Source organism: Mauremys mutica, chromosome 3 (genome assembly GCF_020497125.1).
Source record: "Mauremys mutica isolate MM-2020 ecotype Southern chromosome 3, ASM2049712v1, whole genome shotgun sequence".
NCBI classification, from domain to species: Eukaryota; Metazoa; Chordata; order Testudines; family Geoemydidae; genus Mauremys; species Mauremys mutica.
The window spans coordinates 113,989,863-114,013,165 of NC_059074.1; the positions used below are offsets into that span (position 1 = coordinate 113,989,863).

General features: G+C 41.6%; 1 protein-coding gene across 1 annotated transcript in view; it reads left to right on the forward strand.

Moving 5' to 3' along the window:
• MTHFD1L (methylenetetrahydrofolate dehydrogenase (NADP+ dependent) 1 like) overlaps positions 1-13,214 on the forward strand; it is a 229,604-nt gene extending 216,390 nt beyond the window's left edge. The window contains exons 27-28 of the mRNA XM_045010255.1: positions 2,295-2,403; positions 8,353-13,214. Coding sequence (XP_044866190.1) covers positions 2,295-2,384 — 90 coding nt within the window. The 3' untranslated portion in view covers positions 2,385-2,403; positions 8,353-13,214. The remainder of the gene's footprint in view (positions 1-2,294; positions 2,404-8,352) is intronic.
• The last annotated feature ends 10,089 nt before the right edge of the window (positions 13,215-23,303 follow it).

The window sequence follows — 23,303 nt, forward strand, 5'->3', positions numbered from 1 at the left end:
CTTCCTGCAAGCAGTGGACAAAGCAGGCGGCTGCCAAATGACATTAGAGGGGAGCACTGCACAACTTTAAACGAGCATGTTCCCTAGTTGGTTGGCAGTGTAACAGTGAAACAACGTTAACTGGGACGACTTTAAGTGAGCAGTTACTGTACATATGTAATTACACAATGCTGTGTTTTGAGTAAGAGCCTCTGTTTAATTCAAACTAGCGGGGTTTCATATCCCTGTAATGTAATAAAAGACCACAAATGACTAAATTGAAACTATTTAGGGGGGGAAAAAAAAGGAAATGTAATGTCTGAAGTTTTTTTTCTCATCAGCAGTTGGTCTAGATTAGAAGAAACCAGACTATATCACTAATCCATGTAAACTGAACTCCTTTCCCCCTTGGATTAACGCAAGGAGGGAAAGTGGAGTTGCTTTATATAATATACATGAGTATTTAAGTTTCTGTGAGGGAGTTTTAAGGGATATTGTTGTTTCTTTTCCACTATTGTAATAGTAATACTAAAGTAGATTTCAGAGCACAGCTGCAGTGTAAAGCAGTGGGTAATGCTAACTAGATCATTGTACATGCATTAAAACAGGTTGACTTGTAGAGAACTAGAAACAACTCCAGTCAGAGAGGGGCCATTAAATTTGGCTCTCTGGGGCTAAAATAGCAAGCATATGTTTTCCTTTTCTGAGACCCATCAGCATGGTGCAGCTCTCACTGTGGCCAGAGAAAATGTCATTTCCCTAGCAGATACATAAATTGATTTTAAGGAGAGACCCTCAGGGCCAGATTGAACATTGGCTTTAGTGGACCTATGCTGATTTATCCTGGCTGAGATCCTGGTCCTCAAAAGTCCATAGATTTTTTTTGTTTTTAATAAAATTTTGGTGCAAATAGGCTCAACACTTGAGCACATGCTAAACTTTAAGCATATATAGGCTACGTCTCCACTACAAGCCAAGTGTGTGATTCCCAGCTCCCACAGATATAGTCCTGCTAGCTCTCATCTGAGCTAGCATACTAAAAATAATAGTGTAGCCAGGGTAGCACGGGCAGCAGCATGTTCTAGCCACACTGAGTATGTACCCGGAGGGTGTGGGCGGGTTTGTAATCAGGGCAGATAGCCTGCGGACCTTGGCTACACTACAGTTCTTAGTGCACTAGTTCAGAGTGAGTATGTCTGCACAAGCTGGGAATCGCACCCCAAGCTCATAGTGTAGATGTAGCCTTAGTTAGACTGTAAGCTCCTTGGGGCAAGGGCCATTACTTCATTGCATGTTTTGACAGGGATTAAAATTCTCAAACGTGTTTAAGTGATTTAGGAGCCTAAGTTCTATTTTCAAAAGCAATTGAGAAGCATAATGAGATGTAGAGTTCCTAACTGCCTATAACACTTATGAAAATGGGCTCCTAAGTCACTTAGCAATTTTTTGAAAGGTGCTACTGCAATACAGATAATAAATAATAGTAGCATATGTAATCCAGGTGAAGCTAGAAGTAGGCAGTATGTGAGACTACTCCCATTATTTAAAGTTAAGCATGTGCTGAAGTGCTATCCTGGAGCAGGGCCTTAATTATGCGTAATTAAAACTAATCGGGCTTTTGTGGCTTTATATTTCAGCCAACATATAGGGATTGGATCTTCTGCCAGAACTGTTACTGCTTTAGTGCAGTGTAGCGCTCATTGCAGGCTCTATAACTTCTTGGTGCTGGGAACTCTCAGGAAAAATGCATGGAGCCCAACAACTGGGAACTCCTAAATGATGAATTAGGAATCACCCATAATTTATTTTAATTATCTCAGTTCACTCTTGGTGTTAATTAAGTATCCATAGTCATGAAGGTGTTAAGACTAATTCCTTTGCCATGTACTGCTTTCATTCACAAAGACACACAGTTTAACTTGTGTGTAGTACCAGGGGAATTCACGTAGTATTGCCCTATACTTTGATCTACAAAATTCCTAGTATCATAACTTTAAATGGATAAATACTCAGAGGCACAAAGAAATCCAGAGTGTGTCTGCATTTTGTGAAGAAGGTCATTCTTGCGTCTTCCTAGTTTACAACCTTAAACACTGTAATAGTTTTTATTTTTCCCCTTTCCTGTGTCTCATAGGCTCAGATTTAAAAAATAAATTGAAGTAGCAGATGGTTTGACATTTTAAAAAAAATTGCAGCTGTAGTTGTTGAGTCCATGAAGAACAATCTAGCCTTTCACTTCATCAAAGGTATATATGCACAGTGTGATTATTCGCTTACAGTTGCAGGAGTGTAACTTTATTTTATTGTCCCCACAGATGAGCACCATGCCAGGACTTCCTACAAGGCCTTGCTTCTATGACATTGACCTTGACCCAGACACAGAGCAAGTTAAAGGGTTGTTTTGAGAGAGGTATCCAAGTTCAGGTGGGTTATGTGTAGCAGTGTTTAATGGGCTGTTTTCTTTCTCACTTTACAAAACTACTAATTATTTCCAGGAGTAAGAAATTAGTAGAGGTTTTGTCATTGATACATCAAGGAATCAGTATTGAGGTTTGGGAAATATTTATTTCATTATTGCATCATATTGTATCGGTATATGGTAATGGCTGGTACTAAGTCCTCAATTGGTATAAATTGGCTTGGCCCATTGTCTTTAATGGAGCTATTTCAAACTATACCAGGTGAGCATCTGGCCTTCCACAGGGCCAAACAACAGGGCTTTTATTTTCTGAAATCATCCCTAATAGATGTGTCTAGTCTAACCTCGCATATTGCTTCTGATGGTGATTCCCTTTCACAGCCTGTTTTTGTTGTTACATAGATTTTCCCAATAGATTTTCCAGAAAAAAATCTGCCCCATCATAAATCCATTATTACTCTTCATTCTGTCCTCTTAAATAGAGACTAATTGATCCCTGTCCTCTCTATCATATGACAATATATTTGAGAGAGACAAGGTGGGTGATGTAATCTCTTTTATTGGACCAACTTCTGTTGGTGAAAGAGGGGATAAGCTTTCAGGCTCCACAGAGCTCTTCCTCAGGTGTAGGAAAGGTTATTAGCATGTCACAGCTACCTGATTACATTTCACAGACCTGAAGAACAGCTCTGCGGAGCTCAAAAGCTTGTCTCTCTCACCAACAGAAGTTGGTCCAATAACAGAGATTACCTCACCCACCTTGTCTGTCTCATAGCCTGGGACCAATATGGCTACGACACAGCAAACAATATATTTATTGTATGTATTTAAAGCCTTTTTTTTCTCATTTGTTTTTCTGCACACTTTTCAAATCCAGGTCTTTTAATCTTTCCTGAGAAGGTGCATTTTCCAAGCCCCTCATCCTTTTTACTCTAAACCTCCTCTAGCTTGTCCATCCTTTTAAAATCAAAGTGGTTACCAAAACTGAATTCAGAACTCCAGTTGAGGCTTAGAACATGCCAAGTGGTATAGAATAATTGCCTCTCTTTAGACATCATAACCCTGTATACAATCAACTAATGTGGCTTTTTTGTTACTGTTACTCATTCAGTATATCATACATGGTAACTCTCAGATTCTTCACAGTGATGCTACATTCTAGCTATTCTTTGCCTGCCCTATATTTAGGATAAATAGGTTTACTTCATTTTAGTGTGCCCCAAGTACCCCAAAAAAAGCAAAATTAACTGTTCATTTGCCTATGCTATAAGATAGTATCCTTCAATCTGGTCAGAGCAGACTGTTACATTTTCCTGTGTTCTTTCTATTTCAGCAAAAACTGGTTAGACTGAAAGTTAAATGATAGGTTTCGACAATTATCTTATGTACTAAGTGCCTTTGGCTATTTTACTGCTGTGTAGCTCTATGCATGGTATTTCTTGGTACATACCTTGTTATTTTGGGAGGAATTATTAACACTATAAACTAGATGGGTATTTGCTCAGAAAGTGGCATGTGATCCTCTTTGAACAATCTAAAATGACAGCAGAATCCTAAGGTAAGACCTATATACAGACACATGTGCTTTCTTCAGTGAAGTGGTTCAACCAACATGTTTGCTACTTTTAGCCTTGTTAAAGGCCATCATACCCAAAGGGCAAGAAAGAGTTTGGGGGTTTTTTTGGTTGGTTGGTTGGTTTTTGTTGGGTTTTTTTGCTACATATATCTTCAAGAACAATAGTCAGAAAACAAATAAGAAACTCTCCTTCCAGCTATAAAGGACTTTGCTCTGGAGTAATATACAAAGTGAAAATATTGAACTTGGTTTTTTAATCAGCTTGGGTATCTTTTGGGGTTGAAAAGGAAATGCCAGTAAATTAAACTCAAATCAGGTTCTTGAGATTCACGTGCATCCCAGCATAAAATACTAAAGCTATGAATCCATTGAGGATGTGCTGGTAAAATCAACCACATGAGGAGAGAACCCTGTGAGTTTGAATTCTGAAGACATTTTGACCATAATATGTTGAAAAATATGGGCCTAGATTTTCCAACTTAGGTACCTATAGTTAGGCACCTAATAAGTGTTTTCTGAAGTGCTATGGATACACTGGTCCGATTAACTCCAGTGAAAGCGATGGGCGTTCAGCACCTCAGAAAAAGACTGTTACCCTGTGAGGTCTTTGTGCATCTTCCCTTCACTCCCAAAATGCTGAGAGCTGAATAAGAAGTTCATTAGGCTTTCTAGGGACCTGGAAAAAATGTGGGAGAGCTAAAGCCAGGGTAATAAGAGAAATGGCAGAATTTAAAAAAAAAACAAAAAAAAAACCTTCCCCCAATTTTGAGCTCTCATTTTTTTTCCCGCCACAAATTATATGTGCTATCATAAACTGACTTATATTAGCCTAGTCAAGAATCATTCTCTGAGTTCATTTTTCACCCATGAGAAAGGTCTCAGCACTGAAGCAGTCTGCCCCAAGGGCAGATGGACTGCATGGAGGTATGCGTGGGTGTGTTCATATGATGACAGATACAGTAATTTTCTGTCTGTTTGATTGAAATACTTCTGTTGTGGTCATGGTGTATAATGTAAATTACAGTAATATTGTGTTTTGCCAGCTAAGATGTGGCAGTTGTAAAGTATTCAGAGATTAGTCCAAGAACTACAGCTGTTTCATTATAAACACACATGCCTAACTGAGAACAGTTGTGCTAATGTGCATTCTGTATCCCACTCTGCACCGTGCTTAACCTCATGAGGCTTTATAAGGATATTCAGATAGGCAAAGTTTGTGCTGCTAGAACAATTCTCTGGTGTGCCTTGCTAATACTGAGCTAAGCTTTGGAGTCCATCAGTCTGCTTTACTTGTCAATACTGTTAAGAAAGCTGGTGAAAGTTCTTACAAGATTCTGCAGAATAGTACAAGCCACGGTGTGTACTGTGGTGTAGCTTGCAGTTTGTATGAATTTTTAGAGTATATTCTAACCAAAAAATTAATTGAAAAAAAAAGTCAAGGCTGAAAATGTTTTTCAATCAAATGCAGCCAACACTCAAAAGACAACTTCACACTTTCTTTGCAAAAAGTACCGTGCACCATTAAAAAACACCCAAGCCTTTAAAAATCTGGCAACAAGCGTTCAAGGGAATGAGCTAATTCCTCACTACTATATAATTCTTCATCACTCATTATTGCCCCACCCAACCTCCACTGTTTAATGAGATACTTAACAGGGAAAAGTTGACACTTGCTCCTGAAGCAGAGATTCTACAACAGGTATCTACCCTCACTACAGAGATTCTTAGGGAGACCAGCCAGTGGCATTGGGCTAAATAGAGGCAATTGTGCCAGCTGGAGGACCTAAAAGAAGAGCAAGCTCTTGGGTTATTTGTGCTCTGGATCTGATAAGATCTGAGAACCAGACCCATGCTGGGAAAGAGAAGGCTATAGGGATCCCACGCTATGGGTGACAAGAATCCCTTTTCACTTTGTCTTTTGGTCCAGCTCTCTGAAACTAGATGTAGTGTCTCCTGTATCTACCTTCCCCTTACCAGTTACCAGACTTTCATTCTTTCATTGTCCTTGAGTTCTGGTAACCAGGCAAGGCCCCAGCTATCAGTCATGTTCTTGCATTTTACACTTCCTTCCAGGGCTGAGGTGAAGCAGGATGCTTTGCAGCATTAAGAACTGATACTGTGACACTTCTGCAGCTTTTCTAAAGAGCTGTTAACCTAGGTCACCTTATGCAAGGCATTATGAGGTGCATAAAACCCAGAAGGAAGCACAAAACAGGAGACTACAACTGCCTGATGGCAGAGAATAGAAAACTGTTTGAAAGGAGTTTTAGCCTGTATTCATTCAGACATAGTCACCTGGAAAAGATATTCTTGAAATCTCTTTCTTTTTTCTCCTTTTGTTATTCTTCCCCCTCCCCTTTCTTTCCAACTTTACCTTTATTCCCCTTCCAGTCTATACCAATCTTGCATTTTAGGCAGCAGGAATTTGCAGGTCTGTAGAAGAAACTATCTTTTTGCCACAGGGAAAGGAGAAGCAAGTACATCATGTCACTACCTGGCAATATCATAAACACAGTGTGACTGGATCTTGAAGGAACTTATCCAGTTTACCTTTGCCCAGCCACGATGGGCCTTTGAATATGGGTGGGGACGGAGCATTTTTCTACACTTTTAGCCCCCTTAAGAAAACAGAAGAATCTTATATCTGCATGTATACAAATCCACATTTTTAGAATTGTCCCTTGATTTTACATCCAAATATTACTGTACTGCTAACCTTTGCTGATTGTACACTCTCCTTACATTGCTACCCTGGGGAGAGATGGAGAATTAGGGACAAGAACATGTGAGGAAGAAAGATTGTTAAAGCAGGGTATGTGTGAGAAAGAGAGGGACGAACTAAACTGTACTTAGTCTGTTATGGTCTTTCTACCCTCCCAGCTGCTGCATGTACTTGTCATGTTTGGGTCTTTTAATTGCCTGTATAACTCCTTGAGAATACATTGTAGAGTCATCCGCTGCCTTTGTTAGTGCATTGTATGCATTAATTACAGCCTGTGTAGCAAAATGTTTCCCAACACATTCCATTCCCAGTTCCCTTCTTTTGTATCTGTTAGCCTCTAGAAATTTTACTCCTGAGAAGTTCAGTCATGTCCAAATCGTAGCCCCACTGCCTGGCAGACCTACCATTGACTTCAATGGGCCAGGGCTACATCCTCTAAGCCCATTTTAATAACCTTTCCACATAATGATAACCCCGGTGACTCTTGATTGTGCCCCTTTTGAATCTTTCCTAATTCTTCACTAGAATCCCTGTAATATGACTCCACCAATATATTTATTTAAATTTCTAAAAAGCCTACCTATCCTTTCACTGTGGGCTCACGTATATTTAAATCGAGGAACAGGTGACACAAAGCAAGTCAACAGCGGTCCTCACCCCTTCAACCTGTTAGATTTAACAAATACCCCATCTTCTTTATCCCGTATACAGTACCTAGCACAATGGGATCCAATTACAAATTGAGGGTGGTAGATGCTACCTCATCAATAATTATAACACAGTACTTCACTTGTGACCCCACCAGCCACCTTGTGACATTGCCATAACTATCTCTTGTGAGTTGTGCTTTATTCTGCTGTTAATACACTCCAGATTTCTGTTTGTTTTCCTAATTGTTGTTAGATATTGGGGTTGGGATTGTCACTTTCTATGCACTATTTCCCCCAGATCCGTTTGCTGACGACTTTCTCCCCATATAAACGGGTTGAGATTATTCTTAATTAGTCTTCACTACTAGCGAATCATTTGTGTTATCCTCCTGGAAAGGTGATTAAAAGTTGATCTGAAAACCACAAATGTTTATATTGTTGTAGTTTCTTGATCAATTCTTGTTGAAAATGCATCTTGTTGGGTTTTTTTTTAATCACTTTAACAAAAATGTTCCAAAATTCTATGCACCAAGTTTTAAGTCAATGGAACTCTTTGTTGCAAAATATCAACTCTTCAAGAACCCATAGTAGTACTAGCATATGTGTGTGTGTTTTGTTTTTTACTTCCAATGGATATACAGAAAGGGTTTGTATTAAGTGGAAATACACCTCTACCCCGATATAACTCTGTCCTTGGGAGCCAAAAAATCTTACCGGATTATAGGTGAAACCCCGTTATATGGAACTTGCTTTGATCTGCCGGAGCACTGCTTTACTGCGTCATATCTGAATTCATGTTATATCGGGTCGCGTTATATTGGAGTAGAGGTGTATGTTATTTGTAGCACATGGTATAGTTAAATATTTGATCTAATTTTGCTCAGGGTAAAAACTTCTACCACTGAAACATTACAGAGCCTCTTTATTTTGTTAAAGCTTTTGTTTCTTTATTCCTGTTTCTTCAACCAATGAAAATTATTACTGCAATACTTTTCTTCTTTTCCAGAATTCTGAAAATACCAACTGCTACTTCACTGTTTCCTGCAATAGGAGACAAGAGTGAATTTGAAATATGCCTGTTATGTGTCTCTGGAGGGATATCAAGATAGACTAAAGAGAAAAAATCTACTCTTCCTTCTACCCATTTTTATGACATAAAAAAAAAGTTTGTTACAAACTAATTTATTCTTGGTTTAGTGGAGAGAAATTTTTTGCCATGCTTACTATTGCTTGCATTTCTCAATGTTTGTTTTGTCGATGAAATGGTGTGAACAGAAAGGTGAAATTTTCCACTCCAGGATTTTGTATTCTTTATTTGAGCTTCTAACAAAAGTATTTCCCTCGTCAATGGCCATCTAAAAAATTAACATAAACAGGATTACACGGCCTTATAAAGCCTGTTGCTCTTGAAAGAGTACAGTTCAGCTGCTGGCATTCAGGAGCTGAAACCACACACAAATTAGCTGCACATTTCTGAGTTATCAGCAAGTGTTGCTATGGGCACTGCTGGGGAAGAGCCAAATTTCAAATGAGGGGACTGTTGAAGAATAACAAACAAGACTTTTTTAATACAGAATTTGTATTTCCTCTGTGGGCAGACAGCTTTGAAAAACTTAAAACATAGTGTGTCCTATAGTCATAGGTACTTTTATCTGTCAAAGGTGCTTGTTACCAGTTCTACAGTGTTTTGGGTCTATTTTGTTCAGTATCTCGGCTATAAATCCCAAATGTCAACAAGCTTTGTTTCTTTTTAAAATCAGCTGTCTAAGGAGACAGAAGGAATGTCTGTCTTGTCAGTTTTTTTAAAAATATCAACCTCCAACCTTGTTTCCCAGTGAAGTGAGTTAGTGTCATTATTCTGGAGGGTTTTTCTTACAGTGTAAAATTGAGGGTCTAGTGTTGCATTTACAGTCAGCAGGTGGTACTGCCAGTGAAAACTGACCATTCTTTATTTGGGGGTTGCGGTATGCTATTCCCATGCTCCAACCACCCTCTGTAGGGACAGTTGGGTGCTGTAGCATGTCAAAAATCCAAAATGGAGCAGTTCTTTTGACTTTCTTTGAGTGCCCATTGAATGAATCACTGCTACAGTAGAGCAAACTTTCACACACAACATATTTATCAGGTTACTTTTGAGTATTTCCTTTCTCATTGTTACTGTTTATTTTCCAGATATCTCCCTGAAAGAAGGGTCTTCCTCCTAATGCATATGTTCTTTTGACCTGATCCATTCAGTGAACTCCTTTGCAATATTTTGGACATTGAAAACACATTATTACAACATCACCTAGTAAAGTGGAGATCAGCCCAAAATGTCATGCTACTCAGATAATACATTGTACATCATCAACCAAGTCCACATAATTATCTCACTAGATGTAAGGGCCAGCTGCTAAAAATGTCTGGTGTCTTACGCAGAAATAATGCTCATATTTAATAATTTAATATGGCCTCATTTAGGTTTCCAGTAGCAAAATGTTGACACCTTTCAGTTATTTCTGGGCACAAACAAAAGCCCTGAACCTCCAAAAGTCACATTAGTGAGCTCCAGCTACTCTCTGTCACCTGAGAATGCATTGAACTAGGACACCACTTCTGCCATGGAGGATCTGGCTGATAAGAACCCTAATAAGCCAATTTTTTAAAATGATTTGGTTCATTTTCTCAACACTTCCCTAGTTTGATTATTACATGCAATTTATAATTTAAAAAAGAGAGGGAGCCAGTTTTCTCTGCTTGTATTCAAGAACTACAAGCTGGTAGGGTTTGGTTTTCAAAAAGAAAGGCACACAATGAAAAAAACAAGCTTTCTGTGTGATGAGGTGGTTATGGTGGTGGGGTTGGTTGCTAAAGCAGGGTGTTGCACTTTTTTGGGTCCTTGGCTATATTCAGGCACACGGTTCTGGCTTTCTCCTGCTATGCTGTTTTTTCTATATAGTGTGTATCCTGTATGTAGTGAACAGGATACATATGTGTAGTCACAAAAGCAGAGCATTCTTGAAACCATGGTGCTTTCATATGACACAGAATTTTGGGCCTCTCAAGATCATGTTTTCCATTTTTAACCATCATAGTAAACATGTAAAACTGAGTGTGCCTCATAGCTGAATTGGATATTCATTTAAAGAAGTATTCAGCAGATTGCTGAGTAGAATCTCACGCAGTGTGCTTTTAGACCACCACAGTAACTGACTCGTCTTGCTTTGGACTTTTTTTCTGGCAGCAATCCAGAATAAAAGAGGAGTCTGAAAATACACAGAATATTGTATTTTCAAGCTTTTGAAAGTGCTCCTTCTCAGGAAATGCTCATGGACTGGTTCCTTCAATAAAAGAGCAACAAAACAATGGGGTCCGGAGAGACAATATATCATTGTCCTTTTAAGTGAAAACAGTGAAATAATGACCAGAAATGGTTTATTTCCCAAGTGACATCCTCCAGTGGTGCTCCACCCAGCTTACTCATGTCTATATATGTCCTGTTTACATCACCATTCCCACCATGTTTGGGGACTCCATTACATCACATGGTTCTCTAACCTGTTTTTTTTAAAGAGTTTAGTCTTGCAGGGATGAAACCTTGTTTTAACTGTGTACCCTACCTGTGCCAGAGCCTTGGACTCTAGTGAGACAGCAGCACGTACTGGAGCACAGTTGACATAATGCTCCTTCCAGAGTGCAAGAGTGAAACATATTTTAGCTATGAGGACTACTGTGTTGTAACTTAGACCTCTAGCATGGAGTTACAGTAAAGATGGGACTCTGATGGTTCCAAGGCATTTGACATGTTCTGTTAACAAGGTTCACTTCACAAATTTAGCTTATGCCAGGCTAGACTCTGGGCCCTCTGTGATTATACCCATACCAGCTACAGTGATGTATAAACAAGGCTGTTACTAGCAAGATTTGAGCCCAGTTTTCCAGACAATTGTGGGCAGAGATTTTTGGTCTGAGAGATTTTATGAAACTGTCCCCTAGGCTCAATCTACGCTATATTTATACCTATATTGTAGTCTAATCCCACAACTCATTTGTATTTGTCGTGTAGACAGGCTTTAACACCACCTGGGCGAAAAATATAAATCTACACTTGAGGGGTTTCCTAGAGTGGTTGTCAGAAAAACATTCTGCTCCACACTGCCTAAAGAAACTGCTAGTGACAGCCATGTTCTATACAGCCACGTTAGCTCCACCATAGCTAAATCAGTTCTGACCTCAGTGCAGTGTGAATTCGAAGCACTCCTGGTTTTGAAGCATCCACTGCTGTTGACCAGTGAACACTGCATGAGGAATATGAGGCTCTCAGAGTGATAGGATTTAACAAACCACTCCAAACTCCCATTTTATATACATATGGGTCCCCATAGCATGTGTTCCAGGTAAATATTTTTAATTTAGACCATACTGTCTTTCCTCCCTGAACAATATTTCTGGTACTTATTTATCTTACCGCAGCACAAGAGCCAGTGAAGATAGCCAGGAGTTAATGAGGTGTGTGTGATTTCTTGACAGTCATCTGTGTAGAGAATTTTTTCTTTATGCTACAATGTGCTGATGTATTCATCACCAAGAAATCTTTGAGCTGTTTCAATCACCTTTCATTATTTCCCAGGTTTGCTTTTCCCTACTCAAATATCTGCAAAAATCTTTTGAACTAACCAGTTTCAGCTTCTTCACCTATTTATCCTTTCAAGTTTTAGGGTGAGATGTTCTAAAGCACTCAGCACTGCCCTCATTGTGGTCCCACTGACATCAGTGGGAGTTTTACCATTGAGTGGGAGCAGACTTAAGCCATCACTGAGCTCTTCTGAAAATCCTGCCCTCAGTGTGTTGTTTTTCCTTTCGTTTGCTTTATTTTGAATGCCTTCTAGGTTATTTATTCTTTAAAGTGGAAAAAATTATCATGAGTATCATTAGTTATATAGTGCTGTAGGTGTTACTGGTGCTTTATGGACATATAGGAAGATAAAGTCCCTCGCCTGAGGACTTTTCAAACCACATGAGGTTAGCACAGATGCTAACAGATTGTGGTTGGGGAGGAAGTGTAAGAGAAAGGATTGAAGTTACAGAAGAGAAGGCAGTGAATATTGCTCATTGTAGAGAATCTAATTGTTACGAAATATTACAAGTGACCTGTGTACTATGCTCGCAAATTGCAAAGTATTGTGGAATGTAAGAAGCTTTTAAAACACACTTCACGCTGAGGTATGAGCGGTCATGAACATATTGCTATAAAAGGTTTGGAATCCTTTCACATTGCATAGTATATAGCAATATTTGTGAAGTCTGCAGCTCTTTATAAAAGCTGCAGCAGTCTCAAGAGATAAATCCAGAAAAATATCCTGTGTGGAGAGAGGAAATCAAGCAATGACATACTTTTATAGAACCTTTTTTGGAAGATTTCGAAGGAGTTTGCAAAAGCGGGTAGCCAGTAGTACTCCCCGGTTACTGGTTTGCAATATGAGGCACAGAGAAGCAACGTGATGTGCTTGGTCACAGTGAGTCTGCTGCAGAGCTAGAAATAGAATCCAGGTGACCTGACTCCCTGTTCTTGGCTGTAACCCCAGACCAGTTTTAGGACATGTTCCATAATCACAACTTTACAAAAAGACGTGAACCATTTTTCTTTGCTTCTTATTTTTGATGTTAGGAGCCACATGGCAACTTTTGTATTATCATTTATAGATCTGCTTTTTTTGTACTCGGTTAATATTTAGTATTTGCTACCGCTGTAGTAAAAACCTGACAGCACAGAAATATGTTCAAGCTACATGTAAGTTTTGTTGTCCTTTTTTTATATTTTAAAATCCAAAACTCTCAGTGGTGTGTACATTTGGAAAAAAAAATAAAGTATATACCTCCTTATGGATACCAATGAACAATTTGCAGAAGTGTTTTTTATCCCCTGACAACCTGTGGAACTCATTGCCAGAGGGGATGCTGGGAAGACCAAAATTATAACTGGGTTCCAAAAAGAATTAGATAAGTTCTGGGAGGGTAAGTCCCTCAATGGCTATTAGCCAAGTGGTCAGGGATGCAACCAAGTTGCAAAACCAGCTTTTCCTTTCCTGACCCTTTTTCTTGATGATGGTGTAAGCAGAGTCTGAATGAGCACTCCCTTACATCTAATGATGAGCTGTGGAAGACGACTTCATTAGCTAATCTCATTTGCATGGGCACACCCACCCTGCTTAGGTGCTCAGCATAATGGGATTGATTGTCCAAATGGTCACTTTTGGCTGGTGTGGGATCCCCAGTCTCCTTGGTTTTGGGGCAGATGTAATAAAGGAAATCAAGGGCAGCATGACTCAAGGACACGAGAACTGTACTTGGCATGTCCCAACTGAATGGCACTCACTAGGCAAGGGACATGGGTTCCAAAGCCAAGTGAGTAGAGAGAGGATGGGGACAGGTTTTTGTGCCCAGTGGTGTGGGCCGTACTGAAGGGTCCCAGACACCATTTGACCCTTTCTCTCTCTCCAGTGTGTAATAACAGAGCTAATTTAGACTCAACTGAGAGTCTTGTTACATGCTGCAGAGCTGAAATCACTGATACCTAGGTCTAAGTATGACCTGCTTTGGGACAGTGTCTCTGATGCAAGAGACTGCTCAGTGTGCGCACCAGCAGTGAGGCCCACTAACAGCTGACATCACTGAGAGCTGTGTTAAATGATGGGCCCTGGAGACATTTTGGTGAGAGGCCAGCAAGGTGGTTGGCAGAGAGGTGTGGTGAGTGGCCAGCAGGGTGGCTGGCGGAAAGGCCTGGCAAGCAGCCAGCAGGGTGGCGAGTGAGTGCCCAAGTTGCAGAGCAAGTAAGGTGCCTCCTTACCCCACCTCCACCCAGGGTGGGAGGTGAACTCTGCAGATGCACCTCTGAACTCTGGGGCTGCACTGACCAAGAACAGCAACTCTGAGTGGGGAGCAGAGAAGGGATGGGCACGTGAAAGGGACTTTTGGGTTGCTGGATCTGAGTGGAAAAGGACTCTGCCCAACTTATTTGGAGGTGGGTCATTTGCTCATGGTTTGTTTGTGAAGCCTGTTTGCATGTTTCCCCCAAATAATGCCAAGTTACTTCCCTCCTTTTATTGAAAGTTTTTGCTACACTCAGACTCTGTGCTTGTGAGAGAAGTAGTATCGCCTCTTAGAGACACCCAGGGGGTGGTGTGTAATTGTCCCAGGTCACTGGGTTGAGGCTCGAGCCAGTTTTATGTTGTATTGTTGAAAAGGAACCCCTAGATCAGGGGTCGGCAACCTTTCAGAAGTGCTGTGCCGAGTCTTCATTTATTCACTCTAATTTAAGGTTTCACGTGCCGGTAATACATTTTAATGTTTTTAGAAGGTCTCTTTCTATAAGTCTATAAAATATAACTAAACTATGGTTGTCTGTAAAGTAAATAAGGTTTTTAAAATGTTTAAGAATTTTTATTTAAAATTAAATTAAAATGCAGAGCCCCCCGGACCGGTGGCCAGGACCTGGGCAGTGTGAGTGCCACTGAAAATCAGCTCGCGTGCCACCTTCGGCACCCATGCCATAGGTTGCCTACCCCTGCTCTAGATACTGAACCCAGCCCTTGTTGCTGCCAACTCTGACTTGCAGAACGGTTACAATGGCAATGTTAATTGGAACAATCAGTGAAATGTAGGAATGGAAGGGACCTCAGCAGGGCCACCCAGAAGATTCAGGGGGCCTGGGGCAAAGCGTGGGAGCAGACATAAAAAAGACGCCACCCACTGCGGCGCTTGTACTCACCGGGCAGCGCTCCGAGTCGCTGGTGGCGGCTCCTTCACTTGCTCCGCATCTTCGGCAGCACTGAAGGACCCACTGCTGAAGTGCGGCCGAAGACCTGGAGCGAGTGAAGGGCCCACCGCCGAAGACGAAGACCACCACCGGGTGAATAAAAATTAAAAAGGCGCCTCTAGCCAGGGAAGGGATTCTCAGCCAGGGCTCGCGGGACCCTTGCAGGGCCTGGGGCAAATTGCCCCACTTGCCCTCCTCCCTTCCCCCCGGATTGCGTCGGCCTCAGTAGGTCATCTAGTCCAGTCCCCTGCACTCAAGGCAGGACTCTGTAATAACTAGACCATTTCTGACAGGAATGATAAACAGTTCACTCATAAACCTGCTAGCTTTGTCAAGTGGTTTTCTCCAACCAATCACAGATTAAAAAAGAGAGACCAGTAGGAGACAGGGAAAGGAAAGCAGGAAAGGAAATAGGTAATGGAGTGAGTGGTGCCAGTTTTGTGATTCTTTCCTTGGGCAGGCGGTGTCACTAGTACGTCAGTCAAGTTGGAAGGCTGTATATCAGATGAGAAGTCAGTTCCTGGACTAAGTTTCCTCCTTCCTTCTCATAGCTGCAACCACATGAGGCAGCATCAATTGTGCAAACAAAACTCAAATCCGGGATTATTTAGGGTATAGTGTTTAAGCCCAAGAAATCAGGCACTGTAGCCACTGCACTTCCTGGGCCCTAACTGGAGCAGAAAACAAAGAGAAGCCAAGAAATGGGAGCACACAAAACAAATAGAGAAAATGAAGTCTCCTTCCTGCATTTCTGTCCCCAGAAAAGTACCCAGCCTCTCCAGAGCAATCCTTACCAGAGTTCAATAGTCTTTTTAACCCAAACAATATTCATAAAGTGCCTTGAACACAATCTCAGAACATCTATACAAAGCCCAGTTCTCATAGCAAAGTTCCCAGCATGCACTGGGCTTTCCTTAGCATAACTTAATTTAAGTTTAGGCTTTGCTTGACATTCAAGGATAATAGTGCATAGGCCATAAATCCAATAAGCATTCCATTGTCACAACACTCCCTTGGATACTGCATATTCAGAGCAGTAACTAATCCCCTGTCAATGTTCACTCTAATAGCAAAGTTGTATTGGGAGAGAGTGGTGCACCCAAGCATTCACTGTGATTCAGGGCATCTCAGATTTAAATCTAAATCCTAATGAAGGTAACTGGATATAGAGTTGGCAGAAACATGGAAACACATGCTGCTTAGAAACTTTCCCTAACAGAGTATCTCTTTTCAATTTACTCCACGTTATGTTGTGGGGGGGAACTGGGTGCTCAGCTACCCTGCTGGTCAACTCCCTCCTCCCCCCAAGTGCCTCCCACCTACTGATGGACCCCTTCAAACAGATCCTCCCCCACAGCACCACCCACCCGCCAGTGATCAGCTGTTCAGCGACGTGCAGGAGGTGCTGGGGGAAAGGGAGGAGCGGGGGCAGGGCATGCTCAGGGGAGGAGGCAGAAGAGAGCAGGAGTGGAGTGGGCATTTCAGCCAGTGCACACCAAGTGTTAATCTTCTTGCCGAGGTGGAGTACTAGGAGCGCTTTAGCTGTGGAGTCAGAGCACTCTACATGCCTTGCCAGTGTGGACAGGTCGTGAGCTAGGGTGCCTGGGGCTGCTTTAATGTGGTCTAACTCGCAAGTGTAGCCAAGCCCTCAGGAGTGTCTGGCCAGGTGAGTTTTATAGTCTTTTGTAATGGGTGATCTCCAATAGCCTGTTCAAACAATAAATGTTGCTTCACCCTCTGCAGCATTTTCAGTTTGGAAGGGAGGAGGAGGAGGGAAAACAGCCATGTCTTTGTCTACTTGCAGGCAGCTGAGTTAGTTCTTTGGGTGTGGCTGGTTTATGTCTCTTGTAGCTGATCAGGATTGTTGGGGTCACCTGTAGGATTCTATTTGTAACTCTCTGCAAAGCACCTGAACTTACCTCCCTTCCCCTACATCCAAGTTCCCCAACCCCCTCCTCACAGTGAAATTTTCCCAGTTTTTCCTGCCTCTCCCAAAAACTTCAATGAGCAGCTGTATCCAAACTTTCTTGCACCTGCCAAATCCTCTAGTTCTTACCCCACCTCACATTTGATCCTGACCCCTGTCAGCTGCCAAAACACCACCAAGCTCTTGAGACACACCCCACTGCTCCTTCCAATGCCCCACAGCCTCCCATAGTCAGTGCCTGATGCAGAGCAGCTGAGAGCTCCCCCAGTGGCATAAAGCTCTACAGTATTTTGTCCAGCATCAAGAGTCTGCCAGGAGCATAGCTGAGGGGGAGGTGAAGCTGGAGCACTGCTGCACTTCAGCACTCCTTGGAGGGCATAATGTCCCCTTGAGGGCTATTACCAAATCACATAAGTTAGAGAAGCCCAGAGATTCCTCTTACTTGCCAGAGAGCACAGGTGATGGACAGCTCAGGTCCTGCATCAAGCACAGCTCTGCATAGGGCTCAAAGACTGAGACCTAAAATCAAGGAGAGCAAGTGGATTTGAAATGGGAGGCTGGATTTCTTACTTTCCCTCACTCCTCCAGCATCACCACTTCATTGAACTCTAAGGATTTTAAGTCCAACCTTGTGTGGCACTTTAACTTCTTAGGGCTGCAGGCAATTTGTCTCTCTTTTTCGTTTTTCACAAAGGAAGACAGTCCTTAAACCAAAGAAATTCCAACTGTTTAAATTTTAGGGGCTGAACTAGAATCCGCAACTGAGGGGATCTTAGAAACACTGAAAGCGCCTTTGGCTTTAGGGCTGAGACTGGGACTGCTATAACAGAGCAGTGTGATTACACAATGCTTGAGGCCTCAGTGTTTATGTAACAAATCAGTCAAACTAAAATATTTCTACAAGTGTGGTCATAATAGTGTTCCTCTGCCCAATACACTTGAGTATAATGTATTATACACACACAGCCGTGTGTGAGTAGATATGTATTTGTGCGTGTGTGTGGTTTTCATGTAAAAACTCAAATATTTATTCACCCAGTAAACTTTTTAATTCTCAAGCTTTGAGAAATGTTTGGACAAAGTTCCACTTTGGTAAGCAGCAATACAGTTGGGACCTGCCAGAACAATGAAAGGAATTAACAACATGAGAGTGCAAAACCTTATGGGGCAAACCTTATGGACTTTAAAAGAAATGTAGAAATTGTATATTTTTCTTCCTAAAGCAAAGTGTTAGTGAAGAAAAGAACATCTGAAAAATTATCCAAAGCCCATGTAAAACCCATTCCTTATACACCACTCAGAAGATGTGAGTTTATAATTATAGGAGAGGAAGGTTGGGCTAAGTATACGTGTTCCTGCCTCAGCACAGGGCTAAGTACAAAATGGCCTCTTGAGGTCCCTTCCATCCCTGCATTTCTGAGATTCTATAATAATGAAATATTAATTGAAGAAGCTAAATTGTCACCATCTGTTTTTCCATAGTGCAGCACCAACCATATTGTTAATATGAACCGATCATGTATTAGTAATTGCCATTGGAGGTAGATTGCCAGTGCAACAACACAATGTAAGCTCTTTAGGGAAGGGACTATTTCTTCACTATATGTTTGTACAGCACGTATTACAAAGGAGCCTGGTTCCAAAGTGAGACCTCTGGAAACTACCACAATACAAATAATACGTGGTTATTCTCCAGACCAATAGGATTTATTGAAACAGTTCAGTTTATATCGTAAATTTTTTTTAATGTGTTTTAAACCAAAATGTTGGTATTTCTCAAGGTATGATATAAATAGCCAAAACAGCCCTTTTCCAAGCAGTGACTTAAACCTGGTCGACACTAGGTGGTGACGTAGACGTAAGCTGCCTTGCATCAACCTAGCTGTGGAAGTGTCTTCACTTAAATTTGGCTACCATTGACATAAGTGCCTCTTTATGCTGCTTTAGTAACATCACCTGCAGAAGCAACATAAAGTCATGGCTCCCGGGGTAGAGGGGTGTGGTCAGGCTGGGACAAGAGCCATGGCTGGGCCGGGAGCCATGGGCTGAGGTCAGGGCTGCAACTGGGGGTGTCTCTGGAGCCCAGGCCAAGAGTGGAGCTGTGGTTGGGGGCCAAGGCTGGGGAGGGGGGCCAGCAGTGGGACTGTGGTCGGGGCCAGCAGCTGGGGCCAGATGTGGCACCATGGCCAAGCCAGGAGCTAGGGTCCAAGGCTAGGGCTGTAACTCAGAGCAGGGCTGGAGCCGGAGCAGAGCGGGGCTGGGTGGCACTCCCTCACTGCCTCCCATGGGGGCAGGCCCAGGCCCCCCCAAAATGTTCTTCCAAGACTCCCTAAGGGGCATGCCCCATAGTTTGGGGACCACTGGTATATAGCATGCAGTTAATTTTCATTATTTATGGAACAGTAATTAATTTTTTATAAAAACCATGACAACATGCAGCCACCAGAAGTGGTGAACTCTACTTCATAAATTGATCTACTTTAAACTTTGATTCAAACAGTCACAGTTCCTAAGTCTAATAGCAGCTTTTCACCTACATTTCTTGTTAATGAAAAGTAAATAAATTGAAAACTGGAAACTATTCAGTCCCTGTAAAACAATGGATGATACTCTAAAGGAATTTGTTAACATAATTTAAAGTTCTTAGAGGATAATAAAACTGGATAAAAAATAGGATGGTTTTATAAGAACAAGTTTTTCTAGACAAATCTGAGCCCTTTGGGGACTGAATGATACCTCCAGTGGATTAAAAGAATGCAGTAGATACATCTTTATTTCAGAAAAGCATTTGACTTAGTGCCTCACCAAATCTTATTAGAAAAACTTCAAGTGGATATGAGCACCTACTGAATCAATGACTTTTAATTAAAGTGCATTGATCAATGATGATGTATTGAATTGAGGAAGTATAAATCTTGAGGGAGCTTCAGAGATTGGTGTTAGGCTTGCTTTTATTAATGAGTGGGGTAGGGGAAAGCATGCTAATTAAATTCACAGATGATGCTAAATTGGGACGTGATGAAGACTGGCAGAAGGAAAGAAGTATAAAAGGAGATAAAGAGGTTAGAAATATGGACAGGGATTGATAAAATGAGATTTAAATCTCACAATTCAACAGGAGAAATATATTTGGAAAGTTCTACCTGTTAGTGAACAACAAATTAGATATGAGCTTGCAATGTGATTTTACCACCAAATTTTTGACAATTTATAGAGAAGTGTCTCAGAATTCTCTGTATTGTCCTAGCAAAATTACACCTGGATATAGCAGCCAGTTCTGAATGGGTCAGTGCTGGAAAGTTACTGACAAACTGAAAGGAATTTACAAAAGTACAACAAATTATTAGTGGGCAGGAGAGAGTGACTCATCTTATATTCAAGCAATTCTCTCATCTCCACAGTTCCCAAAATGCATTACTCGCGTTACTTCCTCTACTGCAATTCAGCCACCTGTATACTGAAATACAGCTACTGTTTAACCGTACTTAGCAATACTACAGACCAGTTTGGAAGAGGAAATGAAAAAGAATCTCGTGTGATTTTAAACTGCAGTGGGGATTTCAGTAGGTAGACTGTAATTACCTGAATTGGAATTAGGTGAGGACACCCAGCTCACCATCCCCTAATCTCTTGGAAAGTGCCATGGGCTCTTTAAAACAACAGGTGACCTTGGTTTTACATTTCATTCAAAAGATGGTACTCTCAGCAACACCATGCAGCCTATCACCAGTCTGGAGTAACAGTGCAGTACTGATCTGGAAAAAAAAGAGTGGCACACCTATTGAATTGTCATCACCAAGTCCTGTAGCACTTCTGCTTTTTTTCTTGCTTTCTGTATCCAAGAAAGGATTTTCTTAAATCAGACAAGAGGCTTATGGATTCCTTCCAACATTTCCAGGATTAATGCAAAGAACATGCCGGGATCATATCTAATTAAGGGAACTTGCATATTTCATGTATGTTCCTTGCATTATCCATCTGATCCTTGAGCTTTTACCAATATCGGAAGACAAGCAGTAGGAAGCCAATTACTTGTCTTTTTTAAATAAGATGCAGGTAAATACAGTAAGACAATATTTCTGCGCGGTGGGGTGGACAAATGAACCTATGGGATCAGATCTGAGCATTTACATTAGGTGCATACAAATGTATGTGTGTGATTACACATGAAAATATGGCCCCATGAAGGCTTTTTCAACTCTTAATTTCTGTGAAAATTACCACATTACCAGCTGGAAAGAAAAACTCACCATTGTAACAGCTATACCTTATTTAGTGTGCTTTAAATGGAACCATTCCAAATAGCCATTTGTTCATACACATAAACACTAAGCTCAAGTTTTGCAGTGTGTTCGCCTTTTGACCTTGCATTTCACATTGCAACAACCAGCTTGACTTGAGCTTGAACAGTTACAGAAATGTTCACAGCCATTCCCTGTAGCAAAATTGAATGACGTTTGCTCATATCTTGAAGCTATGGTAACTTACTCAAAACACTGGTACATTTTTTGTCATTTGTTGTTCACCTAAATGTTAGATATTGTAGCATCAATATTAGTGATCAATATCAATAACATCAATATTAGTGATGATAAACTGAGGGATGGGATGTGCCACAGAATTCAACAACCATCTGGAGGCTTCTGTCACCCATTCAACTGCCTAAGTAGTCTTCTGATTGCTCCCAGTAAAGACAGTATGGTCCAGTGAATAGGGCATCAGGCTGGGAGTGAAGAGAACTGATTTTTTTTTCCATTGGAAAAAATGGTGATTTGTCAAAACTGAAACTGTTTGAAAATCAGCTGCAGGATCTCCGGACTCAAAAAAAAAAGTTGCGGGGGGGCGGGGGTTGTGAAATAGTCAAAATACTTTTGTTTTGACATAAAATTATGATTCAAAACAACTTCTCATTTAGAAATTTAAGCTAATTACACAAAAAAATAAAAGCTAATAAGGTCAAAATCAAAGCAGTTCAATTTTTTTTTAAACTAAACCTTTTGATTGACCTGAACCAACAAAATGTTGGTGTTTTGGCACCAGAAAAATGTTGAGATTTCACATTTTTGACCCAAGTCAAGATGGGAAAACTATTTGAGGTAGGAAAACTGCTTTCCACCAAGTGCTAGTCAGGATTGGAATGAGGCTGGGATGTCCATGTTAATACCATGTGATGAAACCTTTTCTAAGCAGGCATCAAAGAAAGCATTACTCCACACTGTCACACATTTTGTTTATGATGCTTGTCTTATTTTGTTAATTTTTTTCCCCTTTTTTTTTTAAAGTCTTCCTCTTAATTCACAATGAAGTTTAGCAACCTCAGTAAGCACAGAATGAAGACCCATAGATCATAGTTTGAAATGTGCGTTGTGAAACTCAAGCGTTTGGGATAGTTATTGTGATCATACACAGAAGGTAGGATATGGAATCAGAACTGCTTAACCATGTATCTTAGGCACAATATTGCTAAATCTAAATAAAGTGGTGTGTGTGGGGGGGGGTTAGTTCAAGGGTTAGTGCATGGGTGAGACATGACTCCCGCATTTGGGGAGGCTGTGTCTGAGTGCCAGAGCTCCCTATGAGTGGGAGGAGCCACTGGTGCCCAGACCGTACCACCCCCACTTGGCCGGCTCCTCCCATGCTTCACCTCCATTTCACCCCAAGCCCCAGTCCTATTCAGCTCCCCTCCCCCAAGGCCCTCCTGCCCACTTCTCATACCTCTTCATCCCTTCCCCCGAGGCCCTCCCTGCCCATCACTTGCACCTCTGCACCCCCAGGCCCCCTCTGCTCACACCTCTGCATCCCAAAGGCCCCCTCTGCCTGCTGCCCCCTCCCCTGCCACTTGTGCCTCTCTCTGCCCCTGAGGTGCCCCCCATCCACAGCCTGTGTCTGCCTCCCTCCCCTGAGGTGCCCCCCATCCATCACCTGCACTTCTCTGCCTCTCAGGGGGCAAAGAGGCGGAGACGTGTGAGCAGTGGGCAGTGGCGGGGGGAAAGGGCGGACCAGGGATGGGAAGAGGAAGCTGCTTTTACTGCTAAGGCCTGGTCTGCACTAGAAAATGTGGTCAGCTTCCCTATGTCACTCAGGGGTGTGAAAAATCCACACCTCTGAGCAACGAGATAAGCCAGTCTAACTCCCCATGTAGACACTGGTAGGTCGATGGATTGCCACTCAGGGAGGTGGATTACTTATGCCGACGAGAGAACCCCTTCCATTGGCGTAGGTAGTGTCTACAATG